General features: G+C 26.9%; 1 protein-coding gene across 2 annotated transcripts in view; it reads right to left on the reverse strand.

Annotated features, from left to right (window-relative positions):
• The window catches only part of LOC107436197 (coiled-coil domain-containing protein 174), a 19,809-nt gene extending 3,601 nt beyond the window's left edge, over positions 1-16,208 (reverse strand). The window contains exons 1-10 of one of the 2 annotated variants that reach the window (XM_043045363.2): positions 16,051-16,208; positions 13,391-13,498; positions 11,306-11,394; positions 10,066-10,127; positions 9,603-9,738; positions 9,058-9,161; positions 7,732-7,826; positions 6,878-7,010; positions 4,426-4,608; positions 4,203-4,345 (exon numbers count right to left, since the gene is read on the reverse strand). In XM_043045363.2, the coding sequence (XP_042901297.1) occupies positions 4,269-4,345; positions 4,426-4,608; positions 6,878-7,010; positions 7,732-7,826; positions 9,058-9,161; positions 9,603-9,738; positions 10,066-10,127; positions 11,306-11,394; positions 13,391-13,498; positions 16,051-16,086 (1,023 nt within the window). In that variant the 5' untranslated portion in view covers positions 16,087-16,208 and the 3' untranslated portion in view covers positions 4,203-4,268. Of the gene's footprint in view, positions 1-4,202; positions 4,346-4,425; positions 4,609-6,877; positions 7,011-7,731; positions 7,827-9,057; positions 9,162-9,602; positions 9,739-10,065; positions 10,128-11,305; positions 11,395-13,390; positions 13,499-16,050 lie in introns of those variants that run through there. The other variant, XM_016047805.3, reaches the window with a different exon arrangement.
• Between the last annotated feature and the right edge of the window lie 326 nt (positions 16,209-16,534).

Consider the following 16,534-nt stretch of genomic DNA (forward strand, 5'->3'; position numbering starts at 1 on the left):
TCAAAGTAAGCTAACAAACTACTATTTTAAATATGTAGATTAATGAAAAAAATAAATGTTTTGGTAAGAATCTTTTCCTTTATTTTTCTTTCCGTTTATTGCTTCTTTCCTTTAAGACCGTAGCGCAACTAGAAATTTTTTGCTGGTTGGGGGGGGGGATAGTTGTCATTAAATTAAGAAAAGTATTTAATTAAATTAATTAAAGTAAGTAAGTATTAATTCAATTTTATGTAAACTCAATAATTTGACCTCCCAACCCCCCCCCTCTTCTGGTTGCACGGCTGCCTTAAGGACCCGTTTATTACGAGCATTCGGATTTAACGAGTACATGTTACGGTCCCTTTGTGCTCGTTATAAACGAGTTCGACTGTACATACTTAAATTGCCTAATTGTGTAACTTGTAATAAATTGAAAACAAATTTAAATACACTCTAGCTTATATTGGAGATATCAGTATGGGCAGATTCTATGCTGGTATTTTAGAAACTTCCTGGCAATGACCCATGAAAAACTTAAAAAGAAAAAAAAAATTCTGATGGGGACCAACTCCAAGGGCATAACTCATAACCTAGACACGTGTTTTAAAGTTTTTGCAAGTTAAAAATTCTTTTGGCAGCTTGACGATTGTAGTTGACATAAACAGATAGCAATTCCCAAATATTCGCTTGAGTTTTGACCTTTCAAGTTTATCCATTTATGTGATATTTCTTTCTTTGTTTTTTCACTTCCCACTATTCCGAAATTACTAAAACTTGTCGATCACTTTGGCACACATACCAATATGGAAATCTTCCCAGAATTTTAAAAATATAAACTGCCTCCATTGTATCTAATCTAAAGTTTAGCTTAAATATGCCATATATTATGCTTAAATATGCCATTGGGGAAGAATCCTTGTCTTGACCCTCCTCCTTTCCCTCTGTTCTCAGTTGTATGCAAATATAAGACTAAAATATTTTATTCTTCTATAATATATTTCATATTTAAGTGTCAAAAATTTCCAAGATGATTTCTTTTAGGACTATGTTTAATGCAGTTCCAAATAGTTTCCTAACTTAGAAGTTTTTAATCTATTTCAAAATAATGATAGAAACTAACGCACATCCTTTCCTTATGACTATTCACATGCTAATGGTGAAAACATGTAAAGAGTTGCCATAGATAGAGAGTTCTGCTTTGCGCCACCTGTAGCCAATTTTGATCCCCAATTGAAAATTTGTTGTATTTGTAAGATGAGGAAAAAAAAACTTTAAATAAAAGTTCATTATTTATAAATAATTGATCATTTTAAGATTTAATTGCTTTATATATTTTTGAAATGTTTTAATAATGTGATACAGATATGGCTCACATGTTTTATTGAATTTATGTTATTTGAAACAACAAAGGCAAAAAAGTTGTCAGTTGCCTCAGACCAAAAATAATTGCAAATAGTCGTCTGTGGCAACCCTGTATGAAAGAAAATTCAATTTACATGTTAAAATTTTATTTAGTCATTTTTAACAATTAAAACTTTACATGTATTACCACATGTTTATAAGTTTCCATCGCTTGTATCAAGTTTTAAGAGCTCCAACAATAGACTGACTCACTCACTCTGCCTATATTACTACTCTAAAGAATAAACTAATTTCTTTTCTGAAAAGCAATTATTTTCAGGAAAAGGAGACTTTTCTGTATTCTTAGCCATGTTTTTTAGCATAAATTGGGTTGACAACCTGCGGGAACTTCTGAACACAATGAATTTTTTTTATTAAAAAAATAAACAATGTTGTAAATTTTGAATTACAAATTTGAGTCTTCACATTTTAATATCTCAATTTGCACTGATTCCATTATGAGTCTATTTTGTTTCTCAATCGCCTTTTCAACAGTTATTGCTACGAAATTCTACATGATTTTAAAAAACCCAATTTTTAATATGATATTACGATGGGTGAATTTCGAATTTTAATAATCACTTTTCACAATATATACATATTTGCTAAATCAATTATTCACAAAGAGGAAATTTTTTTAGAAAAAGTATGTTTTTTTTTAATGAAAAATTATTTTTTTGAATCAATTCTAGTAATTATAAGTATTTAATTTTCTGCAAATATACAAATTTTTTTGATTTAAAAATTTAGCACTGTTTGTCTTATTTAGGTAACTGTTTTCATAGTTTTCGGCAACTATTTTTATGCTTTAGGCTAATAAAAACTATTTTGTTCATTTTTACCCTGTTAATAGAAAACATTAATGACTTAAAAAATAGAAATTTAAAATTAAAAATGAGATTTTTTGAAACTTATTTTCAAAAATAATTATCTCCAAATTGAAGCTTACATTAATTGTTAAAATATAGTAAGATTTGTGCATAAATAAGACTACATATCTTATTAGAATTTAAAATTAAAAAACCCAAAAACAAATTGACAACAAGATCTGGTATTTTTTGTTAGCCAGACTCAAAACTTGCCAACTATTTTTTAGACATTGTTTTATGTTGTACATACATATAGATATTTATTCATGAATTTTTTTAAGTATTATTTTGGCAATGAACTAAATTGTTTGGTGACTTGGCTTACACCAGGCCAACAGAAAAATTTAAAATTTTAATACATGCTTTTGAAAATACATAACAATAACAATAGTGTTTATGATGCAGGAAAGAAAGATTGCATGTAAAGCTTAAGTTCCATCTGTCTAAATGTTTATTCATGTTGCCATAAGATTAAAAATTCCTGAGGAAGGTCATAATTTTTGCAGACATTGGAAAGATGTGGAAGGGCACCCAGAATTAATTAGTGAGGTGAGATCATCAGTAGATGTTGGAACTAAAATATCTTATCAGTTCAATGTATATAAATAGCATTGTTATAAAGATGTCCGAGATTGATCTTTTCAATTTGTTAAAAATAATTTACTTAAGTTGAAGTCAAGTGGCATGACAGGACAGGTGGATTTTGCTTATAATTATGCCAAGGTAAAATTCAAACTGCTTGTTGGGTACACACATAGGTTGCAATATTTACTGCTGTTACATCATATTACTATAAGCATATATCATTGTGTCAGACAATTTAAATTGTAAGAAACATGCAGTGTGGAAATATTTGTATACTTTAATTAAAAAAACAACAACTTATAAATTAGAAAATCTGCATATCTTTTCGGCTGTACCAGGGTTGCTTAGCCAATATGGTTTGAAATTTTTTAATGTTTTTAACAACAGAGGACAACACACAGATAGCAAGGATACAGATACTGACTAACCACTCGGCAAAGTAAAATTGTAAACAAATTTGTACTGTATTATGATTTTATTCCTTTTTGTATTAAAAAACATTTTCTAGCAAAATATATGCAGCAATCATTTACAATATTTTAATTGTATTTTATTTTATTTAATGCTGCATTCTGTTATGCAAATAGCAGACCTCTTACTGGGCTAAAGTAAAAATCCAGGATGTTTTTTGGTACGGTAAACATGTACCAGACTACTTCTAAAAAGGACAAATTACTAAACTAAGTAAAAGCATAATTTGCTTTACTTAAGTACTATAAAGGCAAATTTTATCGCAAAAAAACAATAAAATATACTATTTTTAATTCCATAGTTACTTTAATCTGAAAAAAAAAAAAGAGTTGAAACAATTTAATGGTTATAACAAAAAATTGCAATAGAATACTTCATTTGCTTCTTCAAAAGAAAAATAATTCAAAAATGCTAAATTAGGAAGGATAAAAAAACATGAATAAAAGAGATTAAGTATTGATTTTTACAACATTGTTAATAGAAAAAACTTTTTTTGGATAAGTAAAAGAAATAAACCTAAATTTATTGATGATCTTTTTTTTTCTTTTTGCATAAAAATATAGAGATGTACATAAATTGTACTTCATTTTTGAGACGCTAATCAAATAACAATAGTGATTTTAGAACAAGACAGTTAATGTCAAATAAAAATAAACATAAAACAAATTAACACTAATATTGCTGTTTTTGCTTGCGATGGGGGAAAAATTGGGACCAATATAGCACTAAGCGAAATACTAAAGTAATCTTTTTTCTGATATTTAGTAAGTTTTAATATACTATTTTGATTATAGTAGCTAAGAATTTTGAAATAAAATTTCTTACTTTTTACTACATAGACTAATAAGTTTTAAGCATTTAACAACAATAATAATAAGATAAATTAAAAAACAAAAATTGTATTTATACGTGTTTATTTTTATCTATAGATATGTACAATATATAAGAGAAAGTTATGACATGCTATCTGTAAAATGTAGGAGGGGCAAACTCCGTGGGTCGTTCTTCTCTCTTTTCTTCAATCCACTGATTTTGGGTTTCTGAAAAAGGAATTTAAAGTAATAATTAAATCTTACAGAAATAGAATGTATTATTTCTTACTGAGGTTATTTCAACTCACTAATCTTCTTTTGAGAAATATAATATTGCAAATTATCTTTTCCCATATCCCAAGGTCGAATTTTAGGTCCCTTTTTTACAGTTGGATCTTCCAATGTCTCTGAGTCTTGTTTAATTTCTGGTAGTGGTATTTCAGAGAGATCAATTTTTTCCTCTTTAGAAGCTTCCAAGTCTTCATTTGTTTCTATAAAAAAATAAGTTTTAAAAAATTAATGAAATAAAGCAAGGATTTTTTTAATAATGCTATTATTTAAAATAATATAGTTAGTTAACAGCAATGAATTGTTTCAACTGATGCCAGAAATGAAATACATTTACTAGGAGAAGAAACTACTGGTCTTAAGGAACAGTAACTAAAAGATTTCACTAGTCCACAAACATTTTCACTAGTTTGTTCGCATGCTGCGAGTAGATTAAAAAATATGCCTAATTTATGAATTTATAATTATTTATTAATTATTATTTATAATAATTTATTAATTATAAATTTAACAATTACAATTTATAGTTTTTGTAAACAAATTGAAAAATTGAAATAAAGCTTTATATAAATTAAAATTCATTGTTTTAATATGTATGGACTAAATGTTATGTAATTATTTTACTTTTAAAATTAATCATATTAATAAAAGTAAATAAAAAGCTTTTAAAGCAGATTAGATGTAAAATTATGAAGAATGTGTAATTCCATTCACTATTTATGATGATATATGCTAATTTGAGACAGAAAAATGGAATAAAACGTCAAATATAAATTTAATCCAGCATGTTTACTACTCAATTACCAGTGAATGGTTTCTGGTTCAGTGAACCATTGATAATTATTAGATGTTCGTCCAAGTATTATTTTAGTGGTCACTAACCAACTGGTCACTGTTAATTTTGATCCCTGTCTGTTTTTGAAACAACCTAAATGACACCGGTGATAAGTCAGTTAAAAGAAATGGAGGAATTCAGCAGGTGATAAGCAGAATTAGAGGAAATATTGTGTCAGCAAAACAAAACAGGTGTAACGATTTCACTGAATCTGAGAAGACTTGACAAATCCGACTTATGTAATTATTATATTTGCTCTAGAATTTCATGTTATCCAGTCCACAACCATATGCCTCATAAAATGCTTTCTCGACTTTATTTGAGTAAATGTTCAATTTTCAATATACTTATGTTTGTGTGTGTATATNATGGAGCACCATAAACTCTGGTTTTTCTCTATTGATTGGCAACGTTATAGATATTATTAATTTCTTTAGGTTGTGATAAGTAATAAAAGTAGTGTTGAATAGTTAGCTATAGTTAAGTAGTAATTTAAAATACTTTTGTATTTGTAGAGAAATAAAAACTTAGTTATGAGGAAGTTAATTTTTAATCTTTTCTAAAATAGCTGTGGAAATTTTAAACTTAAATGTTGCTATGGTGCCCCCTTTTTAATACCTATTATTGGTAACGGAGCTTGCCTTTTCTGAGCAATAGTCTAAATACATTACACAAAACTAAAGTTATGGTGTCAAGAGATGTGTGAGGAAGTAGTATTACGTGCATTGGAGCATTGATGATTTTTTTAAAATTTTTTATATTATCTCATGACAGAGATGAAAATTAATTCAATATTTTTGCTCTCTACTATGCTAAAATAAATTATTACTAAAATTCAATACAATATTGTGGACATGTCTTGAAACTAGTTAATATTGAAATCAAAGTACTTTTTGTGCAAGCAAGACGGTGAAAAAAATTAGGCTAATGTATTGGTTAAAACTAATTAAAGTATAAGGATTTGATTGGGTTAAAGAGTTAGAATATTTAAATATAGTAGTGCTGTGCATTCTGCGTGGCTATCATTTAAGTTTATATGTTATAAAAATTAATTTTGAAAGTGACCAAGCTCTATGCCAATTTTTTTATTTCAAATTCATCACTCACCAGAGTAAGATGTATACTAAATAAATACCAATATTTAATGTCAATATATAATTATAAGTGTTTCTAATTTTAATTAATATTTCAGACTTTATGTGAGAGATTCAAGTATTCTTAACCTTAAAACCATTTTTATTTCTTAAAATTGATATAAGTTTATAAATTGTAGTAAAGCACAATTCAAGTTTAGAAAAGTTGAATTTCATAAGTATTTCAAAAATGGTTCAACATTTATATCTACGGTATGTTTAAAAGAGCTTTTTGTTATAAAAATAGGTGCATTGCGCCTTTTTTTTTTTACAGTATGGTTAATAACATTTATTTCAAAATCTCACTAAGCCTTTGAAGCTTTGAACTATGTATAGAGATAAACAAACATGAAAGATAATTCTTTAGAATTATTTTTTCTTTTAAAAATTCAGAGTCTTTTAGCTAATGTTTCAAAATTTCGTAAGAAAAAAATGTTGGGAAAAAATAAAACTTTTTATGAAAGAAAAAAAAAAGAAAATTTGTTTTAGATAAGCAATTTTTACCCGATTCTTCTGTATAGGTTTTCACAACAGAGACATCAATGTTTCTTCTTTCACATATTTTTGTCAAACGAGCTTGTATCAAAGCTCTTCTTTTTTTCTGTAGTCTTTCATTCTTTAACCTTTGTTCTCCAGTCTGAAAGAGTATAAGTTAAAAATATACTTGAAAAGAAATTTACAATAAAGGGAAGAACAACTTAATAACAAATAAAAAGAAGAGAAACAAACTTTCTTCAACAATAAATGTTCTTATCTCTAAAAACATAACAAATTTAGGAAATATTATTAATAAGAAAGTGTAAAAAAAAAAATACTTTTTAAAAAAATAAATTATTAAAGTAAATAAAATAGGGAGTGCTGTTTTTTTAAAATTAATTTACGAGTTAAGTATTCCACATGTTTAGTTTAAATGTGCCAGGCATTTCAATTCAATATCTGCATAATTTTTGTACACTCAGTATTTGAATAACAAAGATCATTATATTGAGAGTGAATTGTAAAAATATTGTTCTAATAAAAATTTTAAGAAGTGAAGAAGTTACAATAACTATTAATTTTTTCAGAACATTCAAAATTACGATGAGAAATAAAGACTTACAGTAATAATGTATATTAGATTAACTGGGTGATAAAATATTAATTTAACGGTTTATCAAAAGTATAAATGTTGAAAAATACACAGCATTTCAATCCATGGAAACATATTTAAACAAAATTCATTGATTAATTAAATTGAAATTTTTTGATGTTATGACAAATATCATAAAATAACAGCTGTTAACTTTTTAGATATCGAAGAAATAGTCACTTTTATATTTTTACACAATATTCATTTGATTTGAAACATAATAACTAACTTCTTGTCTCATAGAATTTAATTCTTCCATCTGTTCTTTTCTCTTCTCTTCTTCTTCAGAAAAAGCAAAATATCCTGTACCATGGTCTCTAATTTCTATTTAGAAAAAAAAAGAATCATTTTATTCATAAGCTTGACAAAAATTTAATTAAAATTACTAATTTCATCTACAAAAACAAATCTTCAAAAATTAAAAAAATAATTTAGCATGATATATTTTTTGATCAAATAGTTTCTGTATAGCTAATATTATTGTGATGTCACAATAGACATTATATATTTTCTAGTTTTTAAAATGTCTTTAACTTATTTTTTTTATCATTCTTAATTGAATTTTAATTAAATTAAAACAATTATTTTTATTACACTTTATAAAAAGCGAATATAAAATATCTTATTCTTTTCTTAACAATCAATGTAACGACTACCTTTTATTTCAATACTAATGTAAGACTCATTAATTCAATGTCAGGACTAATTCGAAAACTATTTATAACTCTATATTGCTTATTTTTCACCATAAAAATGTTTCAGCTACATGGTTATACTAATTCTCACTGCCTTTTTGGTGATTACCTTCCGCCAAATCATTTTTAAATTTAATATTGATTAAAGGGGTCGGCTTTAATTTTGGCTATGTTATCTTTCAATAAATTGCCAACCATGGATCTCTTTCCATGCTCCTAACTGTCCATTCGGAACAATTCACTTACTTTTAAATTCAAATTCTTCACTAACGGATGTCCCACCCATTGAATTTATATCTTTACCACAAATATTCTAGATGTGAGGAGAATGATTCTTTTGATCCCTTTAAGGAATTTTCTTTTTTTTATTTTATATTTACTTAATAAATCAATTTTTCCTAAACGATTTTATTTATTTTTCTGGGATAAATATCCCTACATCATATCCAAATTAAAATGTATCTGAAACAGCCATAATACTTAAATTATACAAAGAAACTACATCTTACTAACCACTATTGTAAAGAATTAGAACTAAAACTGCCACAAAAATTACACTCAAAAATTTGTTTAATGAGAAAAACCAATGTAAGAGCTAAAACATAAATAATCAAATTTAAAAAAAAATTAAATATTAACTATCACAAAAAAGAATGAAGTACATTTAATGTAACTTTTTTACAAGAAAAAGTTCCTTATTTTTAAATATAACTTAACTGAAAACATTATTTAAAAAACTAATTCATTTTTCAATGTAATGAAGTGATTTAAAATTTCATTAACAGAAATAAATGCAGTAATTCAATTTCAACATAGATTGAGAATAAAATAGTGAAGTAACTTTGCTTTCAAGAAATTACCATTATATTGAACATTTTGGTAATGTATTGGTTGATCAGGGTCTTCTGTGAGTTGACTTTTTGAATTATCTGAAACAGCAACTCTTTCTGGTTTCATACTTTGTCTATTCAGAAATAAACAAAAAAGTTTTAAGGAGAGTTGAATAATATAAAACACATAACAATATGAAACATACAGAATTTAGAAAAGAATTATTTTACTCATTAGATTATTTTATTTTATTAGAAAAATTGTTAAAAATATGTCAAACCAGAAATTGCAAACTAAGAAGTTTATAATGTGGGTGGCTTAAAGCTGTTTCCCTCTAATTTTAAAATAAACGCAAACTTAACATTTACATTTCAACATATTTCTAAAGCAACATACAAATAATAACTTTATTTCACATTGTTCTTTTTTTTTCTCACCATATTTTCTGATGAAATAAATGAATGAAGAAAAGTTAATTGAAACTAAATTTGTCTGATAATGTAGTCTGAAAATATTTGTTCTAAATAAATGAAACACAATAAAAGAATGCTGGTATAAAAAAGTGAAATATTACTCATAGTAATTCCTATTTGAATCATGGTTGGAAGAATCAATATGTGGATCTTTAGTCTCATTGCTACCACTTTCTATTGGGTTATAAAGCTCTTTCCTTTCAAAGTCAACTAAATAGTTATCCTTTTGTTCTTCATCTATAAATACATAAAACATTTGTCCAAATATAATAAAATACCGAGAGTTATCCCGTCTGATAAAATTAAAATTGATAAAAAACGATTAAAAACCACAATAGTTAAATTTTATTAAAACCTAAACACATTTTAGTATAGCAGAAGTACATTATCACTAGAATAAATGGCAGAGACATCAAAACAAAGATGATACAATTTGACATAATATTAAAATGACAGTAAAAGTAAATTTAAGAATTAATATTTTTCAAATATTTCAAAAACATGGTTAACAGTAAGATTATTAATTTAATGTGATATGATTAAATTTCATAAATTTTGACTTACCAAGAAGAATTTTATTAGACACTATCTTTTCATAAAGCTTTGCTTTAGCTTCCAAAGCTAACCTGTTAAAAAAAATAAAAAATGTCAAAAATTACAGATAATAATACAGATTTAATTACTTAAATAAGGGTTAACTTTATATGTAAGTAGCTAAATGTTTGAAAAGAGTACACATAATGTCAATCAAACACATAATAATTTCCATAGTTTAGGTTCTATAATAGTTGTTGTTGTTGCTTATCCTCATCTGGCCTGACGAAGTTGGACCAGATCTATGAACCCGTTGATCTGAGTGAGTAGATATAGTAGAGTCTATAGAGTAGATATAGTAGAGTCTATAGAGTAGATATAGTAGAGTCAGTAATAGTTCTATAGTTAGACATTGCAACACAGAAGTTCAATAAATTTAAGTACTTCATTCTGTGTTTCAATGCTATAGAAGGTTCCTCACTATAGGATAGAATCAAAATTATAGTAGGATTTTTAATTATTTATTTCACTACTCATGCTCTTTTCACATTTTTTAAATTTGCATAGTAATGCAATTAATTAATATATATTTTTAAAATTATAAATTTTTCTCCAATACTAGTGGGCTGCGCCCCCAGCTCACTAATGCTCGCCAACCCCCGAAAATTGGTACGCAATCTTATATGGTTTGCTTCGCAAATCAAGCTCGTTTCGCTCGCTACTAACTTAGGTACATTGCAAATCCACAAAATTTTATAGGTCTTTTGATTATACTTCAATAATAGTATGAGATTGTGCAGCTGATAGGGTGAGTTTCGGAAGAGATCACATTTGGTGAGAATGCTCTCTCTGGTTATTTCAGTTTCCGTTTTTAAAAGCGCTATATGTTGAGCCACCTCAGCTAGATTTGGCATGGAACATTTTTAGCAGCAATCATTGGTCGATTTTCTACCGTTGCCATTCGGGGAGTNCGACAATCATTGGTCGATTTTCTAGCGTTGCCATTCGGGGAGTTGTAATGAGGCTTTTTTTGTCGCTGTGTAAAAGAAATATATATATAGATTTTAAATGTAAACACTAACTAAAATATGACAAATTAAGATTAATTTTAATCAGAATGGTTGAGTAGAATAGCAGTAGTGTTAAATTAAAACATGCACTAATAAATACAGATTTTGATTTTTTTCTCAATAAAGATTAAGAAGCTAATGGAAAAAATTATATAATTAAATAATAATTAAAGCTGTCAATAAAAACTGAGAATCTCTACCTTGATTTTTTCAACTCAAGATCTTCATTATCAATTTTTGGCTCTGCTGGTTCTTGTTGCTTAACTTTTTTTTCTTTCACTATTTCACCCTATTAAAATATAGTATAAATTTTTATGAGAAATAAACATTTACTACTTTATTTTTTTTTCTATATCCTTTAAGTTTGACAACTTTTTCAAAAGAAATTATCAATAAACATAAAGTTGTTGATCATTAAAAAAATTCACAGTAATGAACAAATTTATTATTAGATTTCTTTTTAAAACTGAATTTGCATATTAAATAATTTCTTAACATTGAAAATTAATATAATTTGATTTGAGAAACAAATTTAGGTGCATAGCTATCAAAGATTTCTGAAATTATTATTATGGCATTTCAGCTCGGATTATAAATTATAACTAACAGGAAAAAAAATATTGTATGGATAAGTAATTTTTTTAAAAACTGATAAGCTTTTTTCCTAAATTGATAAGCATAAGAAAAAGCTTTTCGTTTATTAATTAAAGAAACATTCCTAACGATATTAGACACAAAAACTCATTTTTCAATTTACATAGACTGTTTCCTTTTCTACAATTGCTTGTATTAAAAATGCAGAAAAAAGTTTTTTAAAAACTCTAAAAAAGAAGTTTAAAAGAAATTGCAATAAAAAAGATTTAATACATAATTGCTTAATGCATTTCTTTTAACTGTGTATATCCATGCATACATAATTTAATTTGTGACAATTCAAATATGATATTATCAGAGAAAACATACTGATAATTACTGAATATTATAAATAAATAACCAATATAATTGCATGATATATAAATTCATATAACAAAAATATTATTTTAATAAATAATACAAAAAATAAATACTAAATAAATTAGAAATTAGGAGAGACCCACATCTTTCTTATGTTTGTCAGTGGCAATATAAATTTATACTAATTTAAAATATTTTATCACTCTCTTAATATTGTTGAAATTCTAAACCTTGATGCTTAAATTTCCTTCCATAACATTAAACACATAACTCTTTATTTTCGTCATGCACTGTGTAAATAATTAGTGCAAAGAAGATGAGCAAATAAAAAGTTACTTATAAAAGAATAAACAAGCAAAAAAAAAAAAAAAAAAAAAAAAAAAAAAAAAAAAAAGCGAATAAATAAATAAATACAATAAAATTTGGAATTATACTGATTATCAATTTAAAAAAAATGGCTTAAACAAGTTCATTTTAAATAATGAGATTATAACAGCTTTAATCCCAAAATATATGGAGATATTTACAGGAAAAATAACATAAAGTTATATTTTAAACTTTCGATACTACATAGTAAAGAAACATTACATGCATTGGTTAACAAGAACACCATAGTTAGATGATACAAAAATATTAATCCAGCAAGAACTATAAGCAGCAGAATTAATTATGCAGATGATATTAGTGATATTTAACTTTAATGAACAACAATAAGCAGTATCAGTTCTTTGTTTAAAGACAATCACAGATAGTATCAAAGTTTTGTAGACAACTTTTAGTAACTCTAAATGTCACCAGGCAACTCTTTGTTCAGGAATTTCAAGAAATGTGGCTGAAGAGTGTTCAGTTAAATCATACATTGACTCCCCTTTAACCATTTCACTCTCATGGCACCTTTTGTTGGAGTAATGAGTGCACAAAACTAAGTTCAAAAATGTTCTTCTACGAGATAAACTAAAAAGTAAAGCTAGCAACAGCACTAAAATAGCAAAACAGCGACTGACCAACAAGAGAAAATGAACTGATTCAAGTGACCACAGCCTATAATAGTTTACATAATATTGATGCTAATAAGAATTACATAAAATTTTTTCTGGAAATTTATATTTAAGAAATGCAAATTACTAAATATCAGAAAGTTAACCTCGCATCTCTGTAGTCCAGCGACACACTTGGTAGTTGCCACAAGAGCTAACTAAAGATACTCCCCAATTTAAACGAAGTTTGGTTAGGCAAGTGACATGTTGGATTGGTGCATTCGGGGTTGTTGATGCAGTGATTGTTAAAAAAAGGAAACTATATTTTAAGAATCGTTAACTATGAAAGTTTACCTTATTTTTTAAAGGAGTGACCTTTGTTAACTGACTTGCTTTTTGTTTGACTTTCAAACTTCTGAAGGAATCATATTTTTTCTGAAGTTCTGCTTTTAAATCTATAAGCTAAAAAGACAGAAATATTGAAATATTAATATCTCGGCAGAAAAAGAAAGTTTACAAATAAATAAAACTATATAAAACAGATCCTGAAACTTACAAAAACAAGCTCCTTTCATAAAAACTTCTCATAATTAATAAAATACCCTTAAATAACAAACACAATATCCCATACTTCTATCAAAATAGAAAATAAAATTAAATGAAATGAACAATTACAATATAAAATTGAGAAATTATAAGATATATATGTCATATAAGTATTTTTTAAAGAGAAAAATAAATTAATATAAAACTTGGAGAATTCTGTAACATGGAACCAGTAAAGCACATTCAGTATCTCATCAACATCATATATTAGATTCTATCCAATTAGAAATTAAAAATAATTGAAACAAGCATTAATCATAATATAAAAAGTATAAGGTCATCAGATATGTATACAGAGCGCAAATAAATAATTGAACTGCCCTGAATAACTTTTGATGTAATGATCAGATTTTTGCATACTAGGATTCAGTTTCAATGGTTTGAGGGTATGACCACAGATATGCTAATTAGATAGTGAAAACAATATTATAAGTTACAAAATTAGACACAAAAACAGACTTTCTTTGAATAAACACACCCTTTTCTCGAGGGATCGGAATTTCTGACCCCTCAAAATATAGGGTATAGTTGCAAGCTGGGAAATAAATAATAGTTTGGCTAGGAGAGCAGTCCAAAGTTCGGACCCTTTAATGCTAATTTCACTTTTTGTCTATTTTGTTATATCTTGAGAACTTTTTAAGCAAATTGAAACACATTTGTCAAGGGTCTGTCTAGGTTTTTCTGAGAAGCACCTATTTTGGGAAAATTTAGACACAATTTGTGAAAATTAAAAATTATATTAAAAAATCAACACAAAATATGGATTTATTGTTTCTTACGGGATACAAAAATAAAATTTTAGAAAAAGTATTTTGTGAAACTACCGTTTTACTTAAAGTTGAATTTGTGAAGGTATCGCTAAACGGTAGTAAATTTGGCTTTGACAGACCCCTGTTTGTATGTAATTAAAAATTTTATTACTCCAAACTTCATGCAAAAAAATAATTTTTAATAATTATTTTTTATTTTATTTAAGGATAAACAAAAAAAATTTTGAATTGTCAGGGGTCTGTCCAGACAATTTGTGAAAGGTTCGTTTTTTGTGAAAAAATTAGTCACATTCTTTCAACCAGGGTCCGCTTTTATGAATTTGTGCAAATAGGGTCCGTTATTTCAAAAAAAATTTTTTCAAAGAGTTTTTAAATTTTAAAGACATACAAGATTATGCTCAACACTGTAAAATTATGATTAAAAAAATTAAATTTCAAAAAATAAACAACAATTGCTGCTTTTAAATTAGAGATGCAACATACAAATATTTGGTATTTAGCCTATACTGCTGAACGCAGAATATTAATTTCGGACGAATAATTGAAGAATCGTCTGCCGAAGACAAAACTTAATTCGTTTACATCCATCTTTCTTCTTTTCTGCTCTGGAAAGGGTTTATTCGATTAACAAAATAATAATGAAGATAAACAAATTTGTGAAGAGTCCGTTTTTAAGTTAAAATATTTTGTGAAGGGTCCGTTAACGGACCCAAATTTCTATTAAACAGACCCCTGATTGTAAGGTGTATAAATATTTATTTCATTTTAAAGAATATAATTCCATAAGGCAAATTACAAATTGTAAATAAAATCAGTCGAATAATTTCTGAGAAATCAAATTTTAAATATCTGACTTTCTTAAAACTCGATTTCTCGAGAACTATTTGTATTTTGCAATATAAAAATACATTCTTTAGAATGATGTATAAGTTTGTATACTTTACAACTCAACATTTTTTGATTATCATTAGAGATTACATTTCCGAGATTCCAGCTACTCCATATATTTTGGGGGTTAAAAATTCGTACCCATAGAAAATAAAAAGCTATATTTATTCAAAGAAAGTACTTTTTTGTGTATGATTTTGCTTCTTAAAAAAATCCGTCTTCACTAACCAATTAGTGTAGACACCCTAGAGGGGAGATTTCCGTATTGTGATCTGTGGCAGAATAATCGCCAAGTCTAAGCAACTTCCGGAGAGCGATATGGAAATATCCCCGAATAGTTGAGCTACAAAAGTTAAAAATTTTAAAATGATATATATAGTAAGTATGTTGGATATTTCAGTATCGGGAACTGTTACGCCAACTACAATCGCCAAGGTGGCAAATAGATTTTAAACTTGCAAATTTTTTAAAAAAAATATGTAGATGTTCGCCCGAGGGTGGCTACGAGTTATACCTTTCGAGTTGGTCCCTTTCTGTGATGTTTTTTTTTTAGTTTCTCGAGGGCTACTGCCCGGAAGTTTCCAAGACTTGGCGATTATTCTGCGACAGATCACAATAGGGAAATCTCCCCGTAAGTTTTAATAAGTAATAGAAAGGCTAATATTATAATGGCAATTTTAAAAATGAAATGTATTTTGATTGTATATTTAACGAAACAATTAATAAAAACAATTTGGAACAGCGACCTACAGAAGAGGTACTTAATGAAGATTTTTCAGCATCCATTTTAAAATAAAATAAAAGCAAGTGTATTTAAAATAGATTTAACTTAAATCTGGCTTTCTTGTCTACAAGTTTCTTGATATTTACGTGTTTTTGTGATTGTTTTTGTGCAGCTGACTGTTCGATTAATCAGCAGTTTACAGTTAATCTCTTAAACAGATTGAAGAAAAAATTTTCAGCAGCATTTCTACTAAACAAAACACACGCAATATTTCACTTTCTTAGGAAGCGTCGCTCTAAATTTTGGGGGCAATTCACCCTGCATAGAAAAAATTTGTGCATGTGAGTTCGGAGATGCGGATGAGAACTGATTAGTGGAATATATTTACATGCGAAAAACTAGCAAAAGAAGTTCTCATCCGCATCTTCGAATTCGTATACGCGACATTTTTTCCTTTTGGAAAAAGAAATTTGAAAATATATAATGTCATATTTTTAACATATTGATTAA

The sequence above is a fragment of the Parasteatoda tepidariorum genome, chromosome 3, assembly GCF_043381705.1.
Source record: "Parasteatoda tepidariorum isolate YZ-2023 chromosome 3, CAS_Ptep_4.0, whole genome shotgun sequence".
Taxonomy (NCBI): domain Eukaryota; kingdom Metazoa; phylum Arthropoda; class Arachnida; order Araneae; family Theridiidae; genus Parasteatoda; species Parasteatoda tepidariorum.